Source organism: Esox lucius, chromosome 20 (assembly GCF_011004845.1).
Source record: "Esox lucius isolate fEsoLuc1 chromosome 20, fEsoLuc1.pri, whole genome shotgun sequence".
NCBI classification, from domain to species: Eukaryota; Metazoa; Chordata; class Actinopteri; order Esociformes; family Esocidae; genus Esox; species Esox lucius.
Window position 1 is genome coordinate 31,609,186 of NC_047588.1, and position 25,978 is coordinate 31,635,163.

The following is a 25,978-nucleotide window of genomic DNA, read 5'->3' on the forward strand; positions in this document are numbered from 1 at the left end:
ACCAAAATCATGTCAATAAGTTTATCTATAAAGTCAATAAAGACAAATTCATTTGGAGCTCCTAGCAGCCATTTTATTTTGCACTGATACCATTGTGATAATCTTATACTGTTACCATTGATCACTGCAAGCAAGTTGCAGTATTTGCAATTTGGCATATTTTGTGAGTGAAGTGTTTGGGCGTGTGTTTTCGTGTGTGCGTGTGTGAAAGAGATGCCCTTCATATTTCACTTAACATTTTTAAACAATTTCCTATGTAAGACCGGTCACCAATTAATTCCCTCAGATGTTTGACTCGACCACACACTTAAGTAAACCTTGAACAGTAGGGAAATGGTATGTATAAGTAGGCTACCAAATTTAGGAAAGATTCAGTTGACAGACTACTAATACAGTCCACATCCTTTATCCCATGCTGATATTCTGCGGTCACAGTTTTCAAGTTTGGTTTTTAGTGCATGATGTTCCACATAGATACAATGGTGGTTCTCTATCCTAGGACTCCAGAGATTTTATACTTGTTGAATCAGATGAGCAAGTTAAGAATTTCATCTAGAAAATAGTTTAATGGTTAGTTCAAGGTGAATCTGCTGTGTTAGCTCCGGAATAGAGCAAATTGAGTAGTGCTTTTCTCTATGGGGTACCATGGGATATGGCCTGCATACCTGAGGGGACGTTGGATAGCCACTGGACTGGGCACCTTACATTCTTTTTTTTTAATGTTATAGGCTACTTGTGCTTTTAAATAACATTCTACTTTAGATGTTATTATGAACATTTCATTATTATTATTATTCTCATATGTTTAAACATCAGAACGTTTATGAAAGAAAAAAAAGTTTATTTGTCATTTGTTCAGTTTAAGCTATTGTGCAATTGAGTAACCTGGCTACATTTAATATAGGAATGTGGGCCATACAAACATCCGTGCATGCTTGCTTTTGGTATAGCTGTATATTATATACTATATAATAGGTGTTTCATAGCATAGTCTATAACCATGTCATTGTATGAACTTTGATGTCAACGCGTATCATTGGGGCAACAGATTTATCTAGCTATTGATTATTTATTTTTGATAATCTAAAAATGCAATGTCTCCGATTTCTGTTGTTTTGCACTGGTATGTAAGCACACATTGTGTTTGCAGAGTTTTCATTTGTTGACTCCGCTCAGTTCAGACTTCACACCAGTGGATGATAGTTCTGTATTTTGACCTCACTGCTCAGTTGCCTCTCATTGTCTATGACCATGATACACAGAGAATACGAGCTTAATCGCTGCGTAATCTGAAGAGACGCTAAATCCCCTATTTTTAAGTTGCTTGAAACCTATTCATAGCCTCGCTCCCAGATGAGAGCCTCGTAGCGGACAAACATCATAATATTCCTCGAACAGAACGAGGTGACTAGCAGGGACGCTATTCTGTACAATACGGTCCACTCATGGTCTGGCAGGTCTTTGCCTAGACTACGGATAAAATGTGGGATGAAATTGTTGAATCTGTGCCGGTTAAATACGGCGCTGTCATTGCGGTCACATTGATCTGTAAGTCATGGCCTTTGTGCCTCTTTGTACTTTTATCTTTAACTGAAGACTGTTTGATGCAATTAAACTTGTGAAAATATACAATTGACGTTAAATGAAATGGGAAGATGGAAATCATTCAGAATATGAAATCGATGTAATAGTTTGAAGAACGGCTTCTTTGGACAATGTTCTTCTCTGTTAGAATTTTACTTGGTTTGTATTTTGGTTTATTTTCTTTCTTATTAGAGAAAATATAGACCTAATTGCTGTTATTTTGAATTTTCAATTGAAATAATTAAAAAGTAAATAACAAAAGTTGCAGCATTTATCTTAATTTGTCTTTTAAAAGAGACGCCTTACGAAATGTTCCTGCATACTCATAATCTCATCCTTGGTATTTGGTTGGCTGTATTTATGTTTTTAGCCACAATGGTAACTCATTTCAAACAAAACAGGTTGCATTATACAACAAAATAAACATAGACACAATAGCAATGACTAGTAATAAAATACAAAATGAAAATGATAATGCTTAAGGTAATACCAAATACTGTCTGTGTGCCTGTTGAGTCTCCATCCTACCACTATGTTTTATCGGTTTTATTGTTTGCCTGAGTTACCAGTGAGTGCCAAGTAATGATTGCTCAGTTTTGTACTAAGTCTACTGGATTTTGGGACTTCCAAGAGACATCTAGTGGCATGTCTTCTGTGGTATGGATGAGTGTCTGAGCTGTGTGTTAACTACCTGAACATACAGCTGAGAACCATCAATAAGTCACCACCTCTTACAAAGGCCAAAATTGAGGCAGTCAATTACTCCTCCATTCTAAGCCAGCAGAGGGTGACAATAAATGCTGTTAACATTTGCCCTATTTGTATACCTGAGGACTTTAAATACATGCTGCTCTGGTGTTTGAAAATGCAACTTGCCTATATCCTTCTATGCCACACTTTACCATTAAACTAGGCAGTATATTTCAGGTGAGATAAAAGTAGGATCTGTAGGGTTTGTTTGGTCAAGTCATTCAAGAAAGCAGAGCAACGTTTATCACTGATGCATTATTGTATGTCTCCCCATCCTAGTAACCACTAAATCGATATGTTTTGACAATGTCAGCTTGCAATCTAAAAGGTATCCTAGCATTTCACTAAACTTGCTTGATCTCCTCATCATTCAGTGCTAGAACTAGATACGCATAAGAGCCAAATAGCATCTTTTGAACTTCCCATAGATTCATATTTGAATTATGGAATAATATTATTGTTGGTCACTCCAATTATATACTCTGATCATATTGTTTGACTGAAATGAATTAGCTGTGATTGTCTACACCTGCCTCTCCAGCTAGGGGAATACTTAAGCATTAATGTGTGCTGAGGCCTTGGGGAAAATGGCTGACTGGAACACATACAGTTTTTGACCATGCTTCCTTTGTCTCCAGTATTGTTGACATTTTTTAATTAAAACATTTTTAAGTTATTATTTAAATGTTATTTTATATTCTGATTATTTTCTTACTGTGACATGGAGTGAATGCAACTTAAGGTTATGGCATACATCCTGCAGACATTAGATTTTTCTATTCAAGCTTGACATGCGTCAAGAACAAACAGTTAGGTCATGTGGCTGTTGAAAAGACACTAGGGTTTTTAAATGGCTACGAATAGCCACTACAATAGAGTTTATAGTTGTTATTATATTAGTTATGTGTTTAACTTTAGCTGATTTGTATAATATTGTATTTACAGTGTACATGGGCATGGTGTTATTCAAGGTCAGTGGAAGGTCATTTGCGAAATCAGGAAGCAAATTAAAAAGGAAGCAAATTCAAGTTATGACCAAATTAAAAGCTAATCTTCATATCAGTTGTCTTAATAAACAAAAATAGTGCTTTGCTATTACAGTCTGCCACTGTCCTTAATGGTACATCATCCAGGTGTTATTTAGGTGTTATCTACATATATTCGATGTATTTTAACCGTGCTATTCACAATCTTATCTCAACTCTCCTTATAATGTTCATAATTAAATCAAATACATTCCAGGAGCATGTTAAACTAACTTACGTAGTCCGTCTGCCTAAAAAAACAAACAGATCAGACATAAGAGCTTTTTTGATACCTAGTACATGGTGTGTTCCCGAGTCACTAGAATATTCTGCACTAAAATCCACCCACTGTATCTCTCAGAGCAGACATTTAGGAGATTATTAATTATTTAATGTTGGTTGTCGAACCCCTAGGCATCGTTCTGTTGAGAAAATGGATTGCAGGTGGTGTGTGTCGGTCGACTGTCCAGTTACGTGGCAAGACTGTTTTGGTAACGGGCGCCAACACTGGCATCGGAAAGGAAACGTGTCGTGACATGGCACGTCGAGGTATGGTACAATCACACTCGGTAGGTAGTACATTATCACTAAGGGTTTTGTTCATGTCTCTGTGTACGTTTGCTTGATTGTGTGTGTGTGTGTGTGTGTGTGTGTGTGAGTTCTTGACTTATAAAATAAGTAAAATAAGTGCAGGAACTGACAAATGGCACATTAGACATGTTCGTCAAAATGTATGTGTTAATAAGGTTTTTTCCATTGAAGTAGCCTATGCCATGTCCCATACGGCTCTTTTGCCAAAATCGTTCCGGCCCAAGTCATGCACTGTATATACAGCTCTGGAAAAAACTAAGAGACTGCTGCAAAATTATCAGTTTCTCTGGTTTTACTATTCATATGTATGTGTTTGAGTAAAATGAACATTTTTGTTTTATTCCATAAACTACTGACAACTTTACACCCAAATTTCAAATAAAACTATTGTCATATAGAGTATTTCTTTGTAGAAAATAACAACTGGTCAAAATAACCAAAAAAAGATGCATTGTTTTCAGACCTCAAATAATGGAAAGAATACAAATTAATATACATTTTTCAATAACAAAATACTAATGTTTTAACAGAAATCGATATTTGGTTGAATAACCCTGATTTTTAATCACAGCTTTCTTGGCATGCTCTCCACCAGTCTGTCACATTGCTGTTGGATGACTTTATGCCACTCCTGGCACAAAAAGTAAAGTAGCTTGGCTTTGTTTGATGGCTTGTGACCATCCATCTTCCTCTTGATCAAATTCCAGAGATTTTCAATGCGGTTCAGGTCTGGAGATTGGGCTGGCCATGACAGGGTCTTGATCTGGTTGTCCTCCATCCACACCTTGATTGACCTGGCTGTGTGGCATGGAGCATTGTCCTGTTGGAAAAAACTATTCTCGTCTAACCATTAGATGACCAGGTGTTGGGCAAAGCTGAACATTTCAGAGAAGATTACCTTACTCCATTCCTCTACAGTCCAATCCTTATCGTCTTTTGCAAACTTCAGCCTGGCTCTTCTTTGCAACTCATTGATGAAGGGCTATGTTTCTAGCCCTGCACCTAGCAGCCTGTTTTGAACCGTCCTCGCCGTGCACTTCACCCCAGCTGCTGTTTGCCATTCTTTTTGTAGGTCACTTGATGTCATCCTACGGTTGTTGAGTGACATTCGAATGAGTTGCCGGGCATCTCGGTCAGTGGACAGTCGTTTTCGCCCTCTGCCAGTCTGTAGCTTTGTTATCCCCAATCTCTGTTGCTTGACCTTGTTCTTATGAACCGCCGTCTTTGAATTTTTCAGGATAGAAGCAACCTGACGCTCATATAGAAAATGTATTTACAAATATATCCTTATTTTTTAAATTTTCTCTTAGAAGGCCTTCGTACTCTGTACTCTCGAAACATTACGTATACTCAACAACTTGTCTTTCCCTGTCAGCAACTTATGATGTCTCTGAGTTCAGGGGCAGGAATGAATGGAATGTCGGTTAAGTAATGCTCCTAGTCTCCCTCTATGTGTGGTACACTAGGCCTTGGGCATAGCAGAAACCACTAGAAGACATCTCCGTTTTGGGGGTACATATTAATAGCAGCAATGTTTTTTTTTTTCCTTGTATTATAGAGGTGAACAGGACTCTATTCCTTATTGGGAGAGTTGAGTTAGCAAAACCACCAATAGTAACATGCCCCTGCTGTCCTGTGTGAGCTTTCACCAAGTTGCCTGGGCAACCGACATTCTATGATTACCTATGACTCCTGGATCTATGTCTGTATGCAACCTTGCATTCTCTAGGCTACATCATGGCAACAACAATTCTTTGTATGTACATTTTTGCAAGTGCTGATGTCGTCACCTGGACTGTTGGAAGAGAATATAAGCTTGAACCTGAAATGCCATAATCAGAACAACTGTCATGACACCACTCTATGTTGGTCCCTGTACTTGTACTCTTTTTGTCATGATGCTTGTTCCCGTATATACAATTAAACCTGAAATAATTAACTGTTATGCTAATGACTGAAGGAGTTTTTACTAGATAAATTGCGAACATCTTCCATCTTCCACACTCACTGTATCCCTCTGCCAGTAAAGCCAGAATTTAACCCTTCTTTTCCTCACTCAAAGCTTTTCTTTTCAACTCTTTTGTCATGCTGAATAGTAATTTTTTTATTCAAATTGCCTTTGAGGTGCTACTTGCACTGTTTTGCCATCCAGCTGGTCCTATTGAAAGAGGATAGTGACGACCATAGCAAATCATTAAATTAGATTTGGTTCAGATAATCACCTAATCAGTACCTCATTAAGTAAAATGAGGTGTGCCTGTGTTGGAATTTAACAGACACTGGAAAGAGTGGTCTCTTAATTTTTTCCAGAGCTGTATATAGACTACCATTCAAAAGTTTGGGGTCACATAGAAATGTCCTTGTTTTCCATGAAAACATACATGAAATTACTTTGAAAAGGAATATAGCAAAATGGTCAGAAATAATTACTTTTAATTGAAATAATAATTGAGTCCATCAAACTTTATTTTCATAAAATAATCCTCCATTTGCAGCAATTACAGCCTTGCAGACCTTGGGGATTCTAGTTGTCAATTTGTTGAGGTAATCTGAAGACATTTCACCCCATGCTTTCTGAAGCACCTCACACAAGTTTGATTGAATTGATGGGCACTTCTTACGTTCCTTACGGTCAAGCTGCTCCCAACAATAGCTCAATAGGTCTGAGATCCAGGGACTGTGCTGGCCACTCCGATCCTGTGACTGCACTGGCCACTCCTTTATAGACAGAATACTAGCTGACTGCTATCCACAGGGTACAGCATGGCATTGCAAAATGGAGTGATAGCCTTCCTTCTTCAAGATCCCCTTAACTCTGTACAAATCTCCCACTTTACCACCACCAAAGCACCCCCAGACCATCACATTGCTTCCACCATGCTTGATAGATGGTGTTGAGTATAATACCTGCAGTCAGGTCTCGGTCACTTTCTTTTCCAGCACCTCCTGAACGCAGCACACCCTTGCCTTCCCAAGCCCCTGCACCCAGCCCTGGCACTCACTCACTACACTTACTTTTATCACTCCACATCTTGGTTCTCTTATCTGCACACCCCCAGACTCCTTGTCATCCTGTGTTCCATGAACGCTGCACCTTCCTGTCATAATCATCTGGATTCATCTCACCTGTGTCTATTTGAGTTTGTGGTGTTTTTTCGGGTACTATTTAATGAAGCTGCTCATTGAGGACCTGTGAGGCATCTGTTTCTCAAACTAGATACTCTAATGTATTTGTCCTCTTGCTCAGTTGGGCACCGGGGCCTCCCACTCCTTTCTCTATTCTGGTTAGAGCCAAATGGAAGTGATGGGCTGCTTGACATTCACACTCAATACTGTTCTGATCTGTTCGGCACCTGCTGCATAGAAACAATATTCTGAGACGTGTTCGAAAACACTGCTGGTCACGTGACACTGGGTGCTGAAACAATTTCACGTGTTGCATCCACCTGAAAGGCATTTTACAATTAGCGACTTTTCAGTGTCATTTAAATAAATTTTTTGGCCCATTTTACCTGAGGTCATGAAGCTGCCTAATAATTATGCACACCTTCATATAAGGTGTTATTCACTGTTGCCACACCCTCCCTCATTACACAAATACATATCACCTGAAAATTATTCAATCCAATTAGCATTCAGGTTTATATGGTTTGGAGTTGGAAAATGTGCATAGAAATAATAATACGATTAGAATACTCACTTGCCTAATAATTGTGCATGCAGTGTATATATATATATATATATATATATATATATATATATATATATATATATATATATATATATATACGTATATACAGTATCTCACAAAAGTGAGTACACCTCTCACATTTTTGCAAATATTTGATTATATCTTTTCATGTGACAACACTGAAGAAATGACACTTGTGAGTGTACAGCTTGTATAACAGAGTAAATTTGCTGTCCCCTCAAAATAACTCAAAACACAGCCAATAATGTCTAAACAGCTGGCAACAAAAGTGAGTACACTCCTAAGTGAAAATGTCCAAATTGGGCCCAAAGTGTCAATATTCTGTGTGGCAAACATTATTTTCCAGCACTGCCGTAACCCTCTTGGGCATGGAGTTCACCAGAGCTTCACAAGTTGCCACTGGAGTCCTCTTCCACTCCTCCATGACGACATCATGGAGCTGGTGGATGTTAGAGACCTTGCACTCCTCCACTTTCCGTTTGAGAATGCCCCACAGATGCTCAATAGGGTTTAGGTCTAGAGAAATGCTTGTCAGTCCATCCCCTTTACCCTCAGCTTCTTTAGTAAAGCAGTGGTCGTCTTGGAGGTGTGTTTGGAATCGTTATCATGTTGGAATATTGCCCTGCAGCCCAGTCTCCGAAGGGAGGGGATCATGCTCTGCTTCAGTATGTCACAGTACATGTTGGCATTCATGGTTCCCTCAATGAACTGTAGCTCCCCAGTGCCGGCAGCACTCATGCAGCCCCAGACCATGACACTCCCACCACCATGCTTGACTGTAGACAAGACACACTAGGTCACATTAAAAGTGAAAAAAGTTCTGACATGATTTATCTTGATTATCATCTCATTCTTTTACATCACAAGAACCTGGCATTATCATAGGGGTGTGTAGACTTTTTATATCCACTGTATGTATATATATGTGTATACAGCAATATATTAAAATATATACATATATATGTATAGATATATTTATCTGTATATGTGTGGGTGTAGGAAATGTGTAGAGAACTGAGTGCAGGATAGAGACGTTATTGGACAGAAAGTTGCTGTGTGTTTGTACTTTCTCCAGGTGTCTTTGTGGTGTTGCAGGAGCGCGTGTGGTAATGGCCTGCCGGGACCTGACACGGGCAACGAGGGCAGCAGAGGAGATTCGTAAGGCAACAGGAAACAAAAAAATTGTGGTACGACACCTAAACCTGGCCTCAATGTACTCTGTCAGAGAATTGGCCAGAGAGTTCATTGCCAGTGAAGATCGGCTGGATATACTCATCAACAACGCTGGTGAGACTCAGCCACCATTGGAACAGCAATGGCTGGGCCAAGATTTACACAATGTCCCAGACGAGAAGTGCTGATCTAGGGTTTTGTCTTTCCTTTTAAAGACAAAATTGATATAATTAAATGGATACGCACACACTCCTAGATCCACACTTCTACTGAGACAATTAATTAACTGTCAACTATAAAATAAACACATTTTTGCACAAAAACATCTTCTTGCCTGAACAGCGTCTGTTCACTATAAATAATGATTGCCTTTGTCAGGTGTGATGATGTGCCCTAAGTGGTTAACCGAGGATGGCTTTGAGACACAACTGGCCGTCAATCATCTTGGACACTTCCTGCTGACCAATCTCCTTCTGGAGAAGTTGAGGAGCTCCTCCCCAAGTCGTGTGGTCAATGTGTCGAGCATTGCACACAAAGGAGGTGAATCGGCTACTTTTCTTTGTCTTGCTACTCCATAATATACTTTAGCTGCCACACACTGTAAATTCAATGTACACTGTGTTTCCCTTCCTCTAGGTAAGATCCAGTTTGATGATCTGTTCTTTGAAAAGAGGCCATACAACTCATTGGCTAGTTACAGACAGAGCAAACTGGCAAACGTACTATTCTCCAGAGAGCTGGCCAGAAGGATGAAAGGTAAGAAAAACATTTACACTGTTGAGTCATGTGTCCATCTACCACAGCCATTACAGCAGCAGCTCACTGGCAGATAGGCCCTTCCCTAGACAGTGTGGAGGTTTAAAACACAGATGAATTGTACCATCCCCTTGTAGGTACTGGAGTGACATCCTACTGCCTGCATCCCGGGGTGATCAGGACAGAGCTTAGCCGCCATGTGGAGAGCTGGTTCCCCATGATGAGGGCCATCCTGTCAGCCCCGTCCATGCTCCTCATGAAGACCCCCAGTCAAGGCGCCCAGACCTCCATTTACTGTGCCGTCACCCCAGGACTTGAGTCCAAATCAGGGTGCTACTTTAGGTAAGCCCGGGTGGTGAGGGACGTGGTGGATGCTGGGCAGGGGTGTAGCGCAAAATTCTGGGCCCTGTACACAGGCGGTCTCTGCGGGCCCCTCCCCTCTTTATTCACGATTCAAACATTTTCGAGGGCCCCTCTACACGTTAGAGCCGTATATTCTTTCCCCCCAGTCCGACGGCACTGGTGCTGGGCAGGGCATGAACATGGATTAAACCCTTTTCTGTATTGTCTCACCTCAAATTATTTTTGTGTCTGTGTGTGTGTGTGCTTGTATATGTGCGTGCATCTGCCATGTATCTGTATGACCCAGTGACTGTGCGGTGAAGGAGCTGGCCCCCGAGGGCAGGGATGACGTTGTGGCCAAGAGGCTTTGGAAGGAGAGCGCCCGTCTGGTGGGTCTCATGGAGAAAGACTGAGCAGCCCCCTTAACCTCAGAACCAGGAACTGCCTGAGAAACCTAGGACAGTACCAACCCTCTCTGACCGGAGAAAGACTGAGCAGCCCCCTTAACCTCAGAACCAGGAACTGCCTGAGAAACCTAGGACAGTACCAACCCTCTCTGACAACCTGACAACTGGTCCCATGACGTCCTCAAGTCTTCTCTGGCCGGTCACTACAAAAACACAAAGCACATCGCAGTTCACCAAGGCTCCCTATCCAATCGAACAAAGCTTGAGAGGATCTACAAGGAATAATGAAATGCCTAATCCAGTTGTGCAAAACCAGTAGAGGCATATCCATGAAAACAGAAAGCTAGGATCGCTGCCAAAAGGGTCTGTATACTTGAAATGAAATATTTTAGTTATTTCAATAAATTGGCCCAAGTTTCTAAAAACTTATTTTTGCTATGTCAATATGGTGTACTGTGTTATATTGATGCAAAAATAATTAATGTAAACATGTAGAAATTAATTCTGTAACAAAACAAAATGTATAGAAAGTAAAGGGTCTGAATACTTTCCAAAGACACTGTAGCACTATATTTACCAGACTGGTGTGTCCGTGCTTTGATATTGCAGTCTGATGGACCAACAGCCCTGAAGAAAGTCTTATGTGGTCATTATGTTCAACATTTGTGGTCATTATGTTCACCTTACTCAGCATATTTAAAGCAATCAGGTTAATTCATTTGGGGCATCCGTCGCTACAATCATGTAGAATTCTGTACCCTGATAACAATGCGTACAGACTAGTCAGGCCCATAATGACTGTCACTCTTGATGATTTAAACAAAGGTTTTCTCTCAAAAAGAGCGTAAGAACAGTGGGAGCAAAATAGCCCCACTGGTCTTATTAAAGATCCAAAATTATATATTTTTTAAGTAATATCAAAGATCCAAAATTATATTTAATACAAGTACATCTTTCTTAAGATGCAAAAGCACTAACTGGGTGATTTTCTTAAACAGTATTGACACTGATTGGAATGCTTGGCCACCCGATTGGTTAAATGTTTTTAAGTATTCTTTATTGTAGTACTTCTTGAACAAAATGTCCTACTTAAAGTAATGATATTATTATATTTATTATTAATTAATAATATTTGTACAGAACAATATACAGTAAATGAAATGTTTTCCCAATATACTGTCAGTTGGTGTTTTTATCATGGGTGGCATGCCTTTGACCTGACTGCATTTCAGTTCTGCATTGGTGATCAAGCATTTACATAACTTTGGGATCATAACAGGGAGTATATCAAATCGTTATTATTTAAGGGATGTTTATTTAAATAAAAAATTTGTGTTGATTTTATTAATTTGTGTGTCTATCATCCAATGAATAGGAGTAACCAGTAGAGGGCAGTTTGTCTTTTATAATTAAGCCACAAGAGAGCAGCAGAGTAAAGTTAAGAAGAGAGTCCTTCCCGTGTTTGCCGTGCTGCTGAACACTCTTTCGTCTTTTCACTTGCCAAAAAGTCAGTTATAAATATATCGTCACCTATATTGATAGATCCTCATTGTCATTCACAAATGGCTAATTAGCTGTTAAAACGGCCAGTGGTAAAAAGATTTGTTCAGAATAAAAAAGAAGAACAGACAAGAACAACATTGGAACGGACATTAAACATAAAATGAAGATCTAGATTGACAGACTAGATTGTGAACTATATCGCCTTATATAATTCTATTATGGCTTTTATTTTGAAAAAGAAAATCTGAGTTAGCGCTGCTAGCATAATATCCTGCTTCTAGAAGAATGGCCATCACTAGTTTACTGTTATATTGTGACTATTTCTGGTGGATTTTTGAATTATGTGTTAGCATTTCTTCAGGATAGTCAAACACTTAGCTGGCTAAACGATTCTAAAAGTCTGTTATCGTCACCTAAATTGATACAGTAGTTATTGTATCAGTGTAATTCACGAATGGCAAATAAGCTGTTCAAACGGCCAGTGGCAAAAGCCATACAGTTAATAGATGCTATTTGTGGTGGAGGTAAACCTCATAAGAAACGTTACTCAGTTTAACACAATGGTTGATGGTGTCTAACGAAATATTCTAACTTGACGTGATGTTAATGCGTGACAACATTATATAATGTCAATATGCTATACTGACACCCGGCAAATGGTCAGCTCTGTGGTGTTGTGGTTAAAGAAACAGCCTTTCATGTGGGAGACCTAGGTTAGAATCTTGAGAGGGCAGCCATGATCAACACTTTCTATTGCGGGCCGGCTGAACTAGGCTAGCCTGGTTTCTAGTTTAAAAAATACAACGCTTGTGTCATTTCATGTTCTCAATGTGTTATGTCTTATTCATGATAACTTTGAGCTAAATGGTACAACATGTCACGGGTCAGCTGTGTGACAAATATTTCCCGGCGCAGATGTAGATCTGCCTTTCCCATTTCCAAATAATATAAGTATATCCAAATGTTGGTTAATATTGATCTGGCAAAAGATGATGTAAAAGCTCTAGGCTGCTCAATGGACAGAACGTCTCCACCCCTATGCCACTCCATTCAGATCTCTTTAACTGCCTCATTTACCGTAGACATAAAATAAAAACGCATAATGGCCTGGATCAATGACTGCCAGGATGGAGACACGCACAAACCTACAAACACACACGCAGAGCTTGCATCCCCAGAAGGCCTCGACTGCTGTAATGCATCCTGTTGGTGTGGGATCATTGATCACGCCAGGCAGTCTGGGCTGTAGCGACGGTAATGTCTACAGCCACCCCTTCACTGGGCCACTTATCGGTAGTTTTATAAACCCCTGTCTCCTTGGTACCTCACTCTATCCAGCCCCTGCAAAGTGGATGACATCCTCGGTTTTAGATGTTCCCTTCTGTCTTTTAAGATGTTGCTGTATGTTTGGACCAGTCTACAAATCCCTGTTTCCTCCAGGTCAGAAGGTGTGCCAAAGGCAAGTGCCCCCCCCCCCCCCCCCACCCCACCCCAATGTGTCTGTCGTCCGTCTGTCTGGCTACAAACAGGCTTTCTCTCAGCTGTTCCCTCTCCCTAGGGAGGGATAGTCAGAAACACCTGGGGGAGGACTCCCGGATAAAACGCAACGAATCCCTCGTCAGTCTGATTTGCTACACAAGCACAGCTGTGTGACAGAATTTGCCAGCACATGCGCCCCCCTCCGGTAATATGTGCGGTATTGTTTTTACAGCACGCATGACAGTGCAATCAATCACCAAACAAACAGCGCCCTTTCCCATGTGGGAAATGCTCAGAGCTGTTCTCAAGCAGGCTGTTCTGTGATTATGTGTGCAAATCTAAGGAGCTCATTGAATGGATAATTATTAAAGGAATGAGTGTCCAGCTGCACTTCATCAAGAGACAAGTTGAAGGGCCAACGGGCACTATAAAACACAGTGATAGTGTCTCCAAAGAAGCCGTGGATGGAGGAATGCGCCAAGATGACTAACAGGATGTTAATGATGGCTTGTGACGTACTTAACCCGACACAGTGAAAATAGCACATGGGCGCATGAATAGGACACGTCAGCACAGCCGACCCCAGCCCTTATGATGATGACCTTGGGGGGGTCCCTGTTGTACCCCGACGACACCTCTCACACATACACACGCACGCACACACACACACACTGCACCACCAAAAGGAGAGTCCTGGGCCTGCACTGTGCTAAGTAGGTTTGGATATCTGCGCTACAATGAGTCATGGCCTGATTATTGCTTATTCAATAGTCATACTACACAGCAGAGGGTTTCATGTCTCAGAGGTATCAATGCCATGAAACGCCATGGCCCACACACCACATTAGCTCGACACACCCCACACACCCCAGGACGGGGGCTGGCTGAATTCCAGTCACAACCGCCTGAAGGGGTCAATTGTTGGGCTTACGTCATTTTACGAGCGAACCCTAGCTACTTGCTTTGCAAATAAAGCACTTTGAATTTGAAACAGAAAGAAAAAAGGGGTCTGGAAGAGAGGAGAAGGGAGAGAATGACGAAAGGTCGCTCTTGGGTGAGGCGGGAAATCTCAGGGGAGAGAGTCGAAACAGCCCGGTTGGGTTGGGTGAGAACAGCAAATCGGATCCGACTATGATGTTATGTAACTGCAACGTTCAGAGAGCACGGTGCACAGTCACTCTTTGGGGTCTGTGTTTGTACGGGTGCACAGTCACTCTTTGGGGTCTGTGTTTGTACGGGTGCACAGTCACTCTTTGGGGTCTGTGTTTGTACGGGTGCACAGTCACTCTTTGGGGTCTGTGTTTGTACGGGTGCACAGTCACTCTTTGGGGTCTGTTTTGTACGGGTGCACAGTCACTCTTTGGGGTCTGTGTTTGTATGGGTGCACAGTCACTCTTTGGGGTCTGTGTTTGTACGGGTGCACAGTCACTCTTTGGGGTCTGTGTTTGTATGGGTGCACGGTCACTCTTTGGGGTCTGTGTTTGTACGGGTGCACGGTCACTCTTTGGGGTCTGTGTTTGTACGGGTGCACGGTCACTCTTTGGGGTCTGTGTTTGTACGGGTGCACGGTCACTCTTTGGGGTCTGTGTTTGTACGGGTGCACGGTCACTCTTTGGGGTCTGTGTTTGTACGGGTGCACAGTCACTCTTTGGGGTCTGTGTTTGTACGGGTGCACAGTCACTCTTTGGGGTCTGTGTTTTTTACGGGTGCACAGTCACTCTTTGGGGTCTGTGTTTGTACGGGTGCACGGGGAGATTTGATTTAGGTGGGTGATCGCAGTTCAGTCCCGAGACTGGAGCAGGTCACAAGGTCACCCTTTCACTCTCTCACAGACCCTGGTGGCCTCTCCACCTCCCCCGCAGTCTCCCCCGCTGTCTGTTTTCCCCTGACTCACTGACATTTTTCTGGTTGCCGGTTCACCCCCCTCTCTCCTTCTGTCCCCACCCCTGTCTGTCTGCCTGTCTGTCTGTCTGTCTCACACGTGTGCTCTTTCTCTCTTCATTTTGGAAATACGCCTGCTCCCCTCTCTCCTCATCTCCTCGCCTCCTCACCTCTACTCACACTACCTCACGTCTTGCCTTCGTCTCCCTGCCACATCTCCACCTCTACCTCTCAACCCCCCGTGGCCTTTAAATCCCTCTCTGCCAGGCTGAGGGTGTTGGCACCACGGTCGGAAGGCAGAATGTGAGACAAAGTGAAAGATGAAGAGAGTGACACCGACAAAGATTCTAGGAACAGCTGCAAGTATCCTCCATTTTGACCCTGCGTTGACACTATCTGGGATACACCTGTTTTCACACACACACACACACACACACACACCGGCATGCATGAGGCAAACACACAGGAATGCAAGCACACATGCAAATTACCACACACACACACACACACACACACACCGGCATGCATGAGGCAAACACACAGGAATGCAAGCACACATGCAAATTACCACACACACACACACACACACACATACACTGATCAGCCAAAACATTATGACCACCTGCCTTATATGCTGTTGGTCCTCCGCGTGCCGCCATAACAGCCCCGACCCTCTGGACTCTACAAGACCCCTGAAGGTGTCCTGTGGTATCTGGCACCATGAAATTAGCAGCAGATCCATCAAGTCTTGTAAGTGGTGAGGTGGAGCCGCCGTTGATCGGACCTGTTGGTCCAGCACATCCCATCAGATTGAGACCTGGGGAATTGAGGCCAGGGCAACACCATGTTCCTCAAACCATTCCTGAACAATGTGTGCAGTGTGGCAGGGCACATTATCCTGCTGAAAGAGGCCACTGCTATCGTGGAATACCATTGCCATGAAGGGGGGGTGCCTGGTCTGCATCATTGTTTAGGTAGGTGGCACGTGTCAAATTGACGTCCACATGAATGCCGGGGCACATGGTTTTCCCAGCAGAACATTGCCCAGGGCATCGCACTCCCTCCACCTCCTTGTCGTCTTCCCACAGTGCATCCCAGGTAAACGGCGTGCACGGCCATCCACGTGATGTAAAAGAACATGTGACTCGTTGGACCGCGCGACCTTCCACCGCCCCCAGGTCCGATGCTCGCTTGCCCATCTTGGACGCTTTTGATGGTGGTCACAGGGGTCATCATGGGCACTCTGTCCAGTCTATGGCTACGCAGCCCCATACACAGCACGCTGTGATGCCCTGTGTGCTGTGACACATTCCTCCCGTAACCATCATGAACATTTTCTGTGACTTGTGCCACATTAGACCCCTCTGTCAGTTCTGGTCCGATGGGATGACCTTTGTTGCCCTCGCACATTGATGAGCCTTGGGCATCCTACACCCTGTCGCCGGTTTGTGTTTTGTCCCTGCTCCGACCACTGTCATTATGTACTCTGACCAGGAGCTGACCTGGAGCACCCCACAAGTCTTGTCATTTCAGAGATGCTCTGACCCAATTGTCTGGCCATAACAATTTGGCCCTTGTCAAAGTCCCTCAGGTCTTTACTCCTGCATTTCTCCTGCGTCCAGCTTGTTGACAACGAGAATTGATTGTTCGCTTACCATCTAACCTACCCAGACCTTGACATCTGCCCTTGTTAGGAGATGATCTACGTTATTCACTTCACCTGTGAGTGGTCATGATGTTTTCAGTGAATACACACATGCATATATACTGTATACACACACATTGCGTCTCTTTGTACCAGTTCACAGAGGGCACAGGGAAAATATCAGACCATCTCTACTATATAATTTCTCCTTCTGTTACTAGGTGCCTTGTAGACTGGCACTCCAGCCCTCCCCCTCCTTTTAAAGCAGTACTCAAACCAAGAGTGGTAACCAGACTCACCAGGTGCTGGTAGACTGTCATTCAGCACATGGTTAGGCTGGTTTACACCCTTGGTTTGAGTACTGCTTTAAAAGGGGGAGAAGGGGAGAGGTTTAGATGGATGGAGGGATTAAAGAGAACATGTTTAGAGCAGGATCTAGCAAGAAATTAGGGCTGGGTTGTAATTTATACTCTGTTCATAGCATATTGGTGTGTTGGGTTTGGCAGTCTCTATCTCTGTCACTTTCTGTGTGTGTCTCTCTTTCTCTTTGAGTCTCTTTGTCTTTCTGTCTCTGTCCTCTCTGACTCAGTTTTGTCCATTGAATCTGAGAAGTGCTCTGTTCAGCATTTAACCCGCAGAGGCCACGGGGGTCAAAGGGAAGACAGCCGTCTGCTTTCATTGGAAGCAGAGTGGCCTTTTTTCTACAATTACAAAGATATTCACAGAACACATACTGTACTTTTGTCCTTGTCTCTCTCAACTGCACACACACACGGGCAGACACGCACACACACACAAGCACACTCAAACATACATGCATACATACATAGTGATTTGCCTTGGGGGATTTTATCTGCTCCAGTGCCACAGGCAGAGGCAACATTCATCAGAGTCCAACCCCTCGTCCGTGTCCTGTATCCAATATAATCATCATTCTCGTATGCATAAGGACAACATGTCAATCCTTAGGTCTTCATCAACTGCGGCTGAAGCGACCACATCTGTTTTGCCATACTCAAATACAGATTACACAAATACACACAAACTCACGCACACACACACACAGCCATCTAAATGGAGACTACTATTAACCTTAACCCTAATTCTGCATTCAACTCAACCCGAGATGTAACATTTCTGTAACCCAAACAAATAGGATTTTGTCAAATATGACATGCAAAATTCACCCATCTATTGCGATTTCCTCTGTCTTGTCTAATCAAAGGATACATACATATATCAAATATATTTTGGTATATCGTAATACCCGTTCACACACACACAGACACACACACAAAGGAACACGAGGAGAAAGAGGAGCCGTTTCTAGGGAGAGTGGGTCAGTATTGATTCTGACTAGTCTGTGTCTGAAACAGAGCTTTTACTCCTAAAACCTCCCAGTCCTCATGTTCCTGTCAGAGAGGTACAGTCCTTCAGGAAAGACATTGCTCATGGGGAAGGGTACTTTTCAACACTAGTGTTTCCCCTATGATCCGCACTGATGTATTTTTAATGTGTCCCATTTGAGGCTTCACCAGTGAGGTAAACGATAGCTTTCCCATGATGCCGCGTTGAACGCTACGATTCCTGGAAGGTTGTTACTATGGGGCCTGTTTGGCTGCTTAGGGGTTTCTCTTCTGGGAGAGGTTCAAATTACATCCTCTCTCCTCCATCCTCTATTGAAATCTGTCATACCATCTTTGAATTAGTTTTTGTTTAGTTGGAGGAGAAAATCTTTTTAAAAAGATTTACACATTTAAAAATAACACGCTAATAATAATTTATTTAAAAAAAAAAAGGTACAGCCCAATACCTTTATTTTGGTTTAATGAGGATCAAATAGCGAATATGTGAGCAGGACAATCTAATTTCAAACACTCATATATTTTGCTTTCCTCGCTGCTTCTCCTCAATAATCTTTGAACTTTTTCGAAAAGAGGGCCAGAGAGAACAGAGGAAAGAGGATGAGCAATTATCCGACCAAATGATGAAAGGCCTTTGTTTTTGGAGTGTTTGGTCAAAACAACATTATTCAATAATTCCAGTGTGATGGTGTCTGATTAAAAAAACATTAGAGCAGTAGTGCATGTTGACTTACAACAATGACTTAAGCATCATACAAATTACAAAAAAACATTAACTACATAAGCAATTAACTGGAAATGCAAGTTCCATAACAATTTATTGTAATTGGATAGGATTTATTTGCACTATCAGAGAGTATTTTGACTTCATACACTTACCAAAGTAGCTTCTTGGTTCCTGATTCATAACTATGAGTTATATCCAGTGTATTTAATTGTGTTATAATGCACAGAAGTCTTCATAATCATTATGAGGAATGAACTCATCTATCAATCAGTGGTCTTTTTGGGGAACATTTTGGGCAAGATATTTTTTCCCTGTGTTCTGAGACAAAAAAGGCCCGACAGAATTGGAAGTAAAAGGGGAAGAATGACTGCGTAAGCATTCCTTTATCTCATTCCACTCCACAACCTTCTAATTGTAATCATGAAGCAAACTAATAGCCCTGGTATTAGAAAATGTCATTATAGAAAGGTTTGACATTGTTCTATGACCGAATGAACAACCAACAGAGGGAGGAGCAATTGAATAAGAAAGAGGGAGAGAGAAATAAGAAAGAGAGAGGGAGACAAGAGAGGAGAAAGTAGAAATACACAGAGACAGACAGGCAGGGAGAGACACAGTGACTGTATTGATTTAACAGACTATGATTAGGTTACCTAACTTGAAATCGCTGGCAGACATTTCCAGAGGCAAACAGTGTTCCCTAAATGGAAAAAAGGCTTGATCTGTGTGTCTGTCTGTAGCCCAGGAAAAGGGCACAGGAACACACACACCCAAAAACACATGCACACAAATACACACACACACACACCACAACAGCACCATCACCCAGGGATGCATAGATCGATCATACATCTAGGTGTCTGGTTCAATGGTCTGGACAAGCAGGAAGCATTTTTTTCCACTCTTGGTGCGCAGTGCATTGATAGTACTTGCAGAAAGTTATGTAACAGTTTTTGTGGGACCAGTCAACAATTATGCAACAGTTATGCAACAATAATCGAAGTAGATTACCCTTAAGGGCAAGTGTATATTTGGACCAGAATCTACTGTGAGTGGGAGGTTATGACCGGTGAGTCAGAGAGAATGTGTGCACGCGCTCCTGTTATCACACGACATGCCAGTGACTGAAGGGAATTGAAGAGTATGTGAGTGAGGGACTGATTGATCGTGTGGCTGTTAGGCTGGTACAGGACGGACAAGGGCATCGCCTGGGTTTGGGGGGACGATATGCCCATTAGCTAAAAGGGAGAGAAAGTGAGGGAGAGTTTCCACTGTCTTCTGGTCATGTGTTTATTGGTCCTGTCCGTGTTTGGTCGTTTGTGGTGCTGTCTAAATTGGCCCTGATTTCAATTCCTGCAGATGTCTGGTCCAGGCCGGGCTAATTCATGCCAATATTAGATGTCAGTGTTTGATTCAGATTGTGTGTTTTACCTGTTTGAATAGTACAGCTGAGCAGAGCAGAGTACAGGACATTACAGTGGAGTACTGAGGACAGTATTGTAGAATATACAGGAAAGCGTAGAGCACAGTCAAATGTACTGTATTGTACCCTATACTCTATCTACTGTAATACTGAAGACTATTGTGCCATAATGTACAATACCCTTGTGTGCTGTACTTCTCTACTCTACCACTCAGCATTGTACTTGGTTGTATTTTAATTTATTCCGCTGTTCTGAACTATACAGTACTGTACTGTACTGTAATGTTCATTTATTCAGATTAGTCCAAATGTGTACTCGGTATGTGGAGTGAAGACCGAACACCAGCTACGACACTTCGGACGTGACAGGACTGCAAGCTGCCCAGTGACGGAGGCATATCGGATGAGACAAATGCTTGTTATGCTTCTTGATAGCAAGAAACACTGGACCATGTTGGAGAGGACCTGTTGCTCTGGCCACCTATGTGAACTCACTGTCTGTAGCGGATTAAAAACATGTTAACATTACCTGTGAGCAGAGAGCACCCACGGACCAGTTACGCAGAGATCTTCAACCTCTCCCTGACAGTCCCTGTGTTCATATGCAAAGGCAACCTGACACTCAACATTGGGGCTCCACAGGGCTCCGTGTTTCATCCACTCTTGACTCCTGACTAATGACCACAGCGCCCTCGTCAGGTTTGGTGTGTACACTACGGACGGTCGACCTGATAGCTGATGACAACGAGACATCCTGTACAAGAGGGGGGCGTGGGAGAAATTGGGCAGTGTGGTCCCTGGACAGCAATGTTTTCCTCAATGTCAGCAAGATGAACGAGCTGATCATGAACTACAGTAAAGGGAGAGGCGAGAAGAGAGAACCCCTTAATAACTAATCATAACCCTTTATACATTATCTTCAGCATCCTCATGCAGAGGCTATGATAATCTTACATTAAATTTTAATCATTTAACAAGTCAATCATGCATTTATTTTCAGACTTTTTGGACTGGCCCCTGTTGCACCCCCAAACTCTGGCATTGCAATTGCCATACTGTACCAACCGGACTACACAGGACTATAAACTTCACAGCCATCCGTGTGCAGAGGCCATGCTAATCTTCCCTCTACTGTTCACAGCCATCCCTGTGCAGAGACCATGCTAATCTTCCATGTATCTTTTATTCATGTTCGCTTTCACTTTGCACATTTAACTCACAGACCTCACAGTGGACAACCGTCAAATATTGACAAGAGACTGTGAGATCATGTGGGATCCACACACACACACCCACACACACAGTGTCAGACACACACGCACTCTGACAGACACACACTGAGAGACTACACAATGCTTCCCACGACACATTCTTCACATTCCAGAACCAAACCCACCACTAAATCATCAAGGTTGCTCCGGAATGACTGTTTATTTTGGGTGTCTAAAATTACATGTCAGGGAAAACTAGAGGTCCAGTGTAATTTCACTCTGTGTTTTGTGAAGGAGTGAAGGGAAATGAACAAGCTCAAGAGCCTACTTGGGCTGCAGGAAAAGTGTTACAGTGCAGACAGAAATACACAAATATACCTGTATGATATCAAATATAATAGGGCAATTTTGAATCAATGCAAAAAAATATATCATTCTACACAGGACTCCTTGGTCTGCACAATGACACAACCAAAAAGCCCATGAGACCAGTATGCATTGAGCCCTGACCATAACCCCAACATACAAATGTATGCTAGTAGTCCCCAGACATGATGTAGCTTGAAACAGCTGTTACAATTCTCTCCCTAACCTCCAGCCATCTAAAGGTCTGTCCTGGAAGTTGGATGTTTGTTCATTCTTCCAAGTGGATCTGAAGGAAGTAGAATACTATTGGCTGACAGAATAAGGTGAAGAGGGGTTTGCTGTTGCTCTCTTGTGCAGCGTCAGCCCACTCAAAGTTTGATTTTGGCTTTCTGGCGCTGTGGGAGGCTGTATGGGTCTGCATAGAACAACATAGCAAACCTCGTTAGAATTCCGTACGTTCAGTGAAAACAGATGGAAGGCTTGTAGAGACACAGGGTGTGGTTGCCAAACAGACTTGACCAGAGGTAGGTTGTCACAAATACTGGGTTGGTGAAATTAAAGACAACAAAAAAGTCCAGTGATGCCAGTAAGAAATGAACATGGCCAGCCCTTATATAAAGCCTCTAAATGAAGGCTTAATATAAAGGCTGGACCCTTATCATTGTCATTATCAAATCCAGATTACCAGGGTTGCAAAGAGTTAAGTATTTAAAATACATGTTGCATTCCTTCATTTTATTGAACATTAGCAAAATTAAAAGGTAAACCAATGCAAAACGTTCATTTATATTAATGCTGTATATACATAAATGTTTTGCTCAATAAGAAATAATATCCATATATTTTGACTCATTTTTGTGAAACCACACTTGGGTCATTAAAACTGAAAGGTATTCCTTGGTTTTTATGGATATTTAAATTTTATAGCTATTTAAATGTAACCCTAACACAAAAAGAGAAATTTGCAGTTTTGAAACTTTTTTGCCATTTTAAATAACATTTTCTTACGCAGCTCTAATTATTTTACAATGGGGTAGAGAGAACATTTAGCCTTTTTTTATATGAAAGAAAAAAGATGGGGTAACCATGATTAGTAGACATTTTGAGAATAGTATTACTAAAATGTTATTCATTTACTAATTAACGACTGTCAGTTATAAATTGAATGCACTAAATAAAATAAAAAAATTGACATTGAGGAAAAATGGCAGCCACCAGTTTGCCCATTCCAGATCAAGATAGTAAGCTGTATGTGTGTACACAATGTAATATAATGATGACTTACGTCTTTTTTTTTAGAGAGGGCAATATACTACCATGACATATCCACTGTGTCTCTTGATGTACCCTAATATGGTAAATAATCTCCAGACACTTGCTACAACATACATTTTAGTTAGTTCCTCTTCCCTCTTTCAGTTCCCCCTCTATTCAGAACCACCTGATTGAGAGATAACCCCCTTCTAGTTTTGGTGCTGCTGTTGTTGATTTTATCACAAGAAAGTTATGTGACTCACGGTTTCCTCAGCTTATTCCTGGCATTCTAATGACAGGTTATATAAATTGGGCAATTTTCCACTACTGAGCACATTTTGTTTTGATCACACAAACTATTTTCAGAAAATGGTCGGAGCTATTAAGTAACACACCAGTATATATTTTTAACTTCGTCTAACAGGTTCTGCTGAGGTTGGATTTATGGAGTCCAGCAAACTTTTCAAGAGTGGTTGATTGTGTGGAGAATAGTCTTGCAATGGTAGTTAGGAATGAGTTATGGTGTGTTAGTCTGACACCTTAACCACAACAGAGCCAAGACCTTGGGGATGAAAGGGAGGCTTTCTGAAAGAGGTGTTTTTGATGACGTCTTGTGTGCATTGTAGTCCTGAGCAGCATTTTCACGTGACTCACAGCAGAACATAACCTTGAAGGGAGCAACACAGAAGCCTTAAAAGACTGTAACTTTTTGCAGTCGTTGCATTAATAACCGTTTTTAGATTGCGTTGATGTTTTCCAAGGGTTGTTGAGCGTGAATTAAAAAATAGCCCATGATTGCCCATGATGCCAAAATGTCCTAAGTCAAGACAAATTAAATTCTGGAGCAAACATTCGCTGAACAAATACATGTGTTATATGGACTAACTCGCTCTCTGCGCAATAACAGTGATTCACTGGATTGCTGAACAAGCTCCCTGTCACTGCAACTTACACATACACTAACCTGTAAGGGATTTAAAGTAAGTAGTGATAAGTTAAGAAATAAAATAACCCTTTGATCATAGTAGATATATTAAATAGGCTTAATATCTTGTATCAACACACCCAGTCACTATTAAGATACTGGTGACCTTCCTGACTGTTGTAGGAGAGGATAGAAAAACCACTCTGGATTTCACTGTGAGGCCAGTATTGATTTGTTAACAGTAACAGAGTTTAATGGCTTTGAAAGGAGATAACTAAGGATTGTATCAACAATATTGTAGTTACTCCTAAATACAACCCTAACTGACAGAACTCCAGTACTGCAAAAATCATTTTAATGTGAGGCAACTTAGTAGATTTCACGTTGTTTGCATTATGAAATACAGAAAAAATTTCACAACATAAACATCATTGTTAATATTTCAGTTATTTAACCATGTAAGTAACAGGAATGTTTTGGTTTGACCCCTTTTTAATTCCATTTAGTAATATAACAACATGTGAAGATATGGAATGGAATTCCTCAACGAAATAGACACCATAGATGGTTTTAAGCATAATGTCACAACATGACTGACAGCAGACATTTATTTGGCCTTCCACTTTGTACTGAAATGATCAGTTGCATCGTGCCTGGGATCAAACTCCTCTCAACATCTGCCTAAGGCTAAAGCCCTGACTGAGAAGAATGAGAAGACTTCAATCGGATTTCACATCTAAGAGTCACTGAGCATCTATTTACAAGCCACTAGGCTGAAGGATTAAAATAATTCTCATTTTGGAAGAGAGGGTGTGCGGGACTGATGAAGATCCTCAGTCGTTTGACCTAACCCGCTGATGACCACTGGATAACATCCAAGTACAGAGGGCTGGGATGGAGAGCCAGGGGTTTTACCAGTCTAATCCCATGTCATTGGGAGTATCCTGGTCTTCCCAAATCCCTGGCCCAGGAAGAAACCACAAACCCCTGTCCCACCAGCCCCCATCCCACTACCCTGGCCTCCCGTCTGTCATGTCCGAGACCCACTGTCCTATATTGCTGGTTTATAAACCCCAGCCATCTGCGCCCCTCTCTAGAGCCCACCAAAACGATCCACGGGCCCTAATCTCTCCCCTTCCAACCTAATCCGGGCCTCAGGATCCAGTGGTGGAGCTCAACATCAGAAAGACACATGCCAGCTTGGCTAGTCTGGTCCACAATATCTTTAATAACACCTGTTGGAGGGGACACGTCGATATGTTATCTTTGGGGGGAACACGTAGATGTGTTTCACACACATAAACACGCACACATAAACACGCACACATAAACACGCACAATCACACAAACAGGAACACTCTCTTTGAAGAGATAACCCTATAGGGAAGACCATTTGAGAAAGAACAATATGTTGTTCAAAGACATAAAGAATGCTGTTAACACTCTGGGAACATTTACATTATTTCTTGTCTTCTGTGTTTGCAGAGGAGCCTTGTGTTATTCCAGGCCAGTAGTACCTCTTTACAGTACTGACTGAGTCAGGCTGCTGGGACCATTCTTTGATTAAATCATCCCATTTCTGGCTGGATTTCCTTTTTTCAACACCCAGCGTTCAGAGACTGTGGGATGGAACAGACTACTGCCCTTTGTTTCTCTCTCCTTAGCTCTGAGTAAACTGTCTGTGTGGTGAGTTGTGATGGTGGCATGAGTCTGTTCGGAGAAAGAGCAAAGTGAGAATAAGGGAAGACAAGACATGACAGATTTATAACACATTCAGCTTTAACCAGATCTGTTTGCATGTTTTGTTCACCCCCAAAATACATAGCATGTTGCTTTGCTGGCCCATAGCGCCCTTCGGAA

At 42.0% G+C, this 25,978-nt stretch overlaps 1 protein-coding gene across 4 annotated transcripts; it reads left to right on the forward strand.

Moving 5' to 3' along the window:
* Positions 1-1,260: 1,260 nt before the first annotated feature.
* On the forward strand, positions 1,261-11,684 carry LOC105018873 (retinol dehydrogenase 13). Of its 4 annotated transcripts, XM_034288804.1 has the most exons (8): positions 1,261-1,548; positions 3,774-3,908; positions 8,758-8,949; positions 9,214-9,375; positions 9,472-9,591; positions 9,729-9,933; positions 10,241-10,371; positions 10,453-11,684. In XM_034288804.1, the coding sequence occupies exons 1-7, from the start codon at positions 1,482-1,484 to the stop codon at positions 10,344-10,346; spliced, it is 987 nt and encodes a 328-aa protein (XP_034144695.1). In that variant the 5' UTR covers positions 1,261-1,481; the 3' UTR covers positions 10,347-10,371; positions 10,453-11,684. The 4 variants fall into 4 exon arrangements, with proteins under 4 accessions (XP_034144695.1, XP_010882958.1, XP_019896363.1 ...); XM_010884656.3 differs by having other exon boundaries at positions 10,241-11,684; XM_020040804.2 differs by lacking the exon at positions 1,261-1,548 and having other exon boundaries at positions 3,822-3,908; positions 8,738-8,949; positions 10,241-11,684.
* Positions 11,685-25,978: the final 14,294 nt, after the last annotated feature.

What these genes read in the sequence shown, in the direction of transcription:
- LOC105018873 (XM_010884656.3), top strand. Translation starts at nt 1,482, where the DNA reads ATGTGGGATGAAATTGTTGAATCTGTGCCGGTTAAATACGGCGCTGTC. An exon ending in TCGTGACATGGCACGTCGAG is followed by an intron (nt 3,909 to 8,757) that starts GTATGGTACAAT and finishes GTGGTGTTGCAG; the next exon opens with GAGCGCGTGTGGTAATGGCC. An exon ending in TATACTCATCAACAACGCTG is followed by an intron (nt 8,950 to 9,213) that starts GTGAGACTCAGC and finishes TGCCTTTGTCAG; the next exon opens with GTGTGATGATGTGCCCTAAG.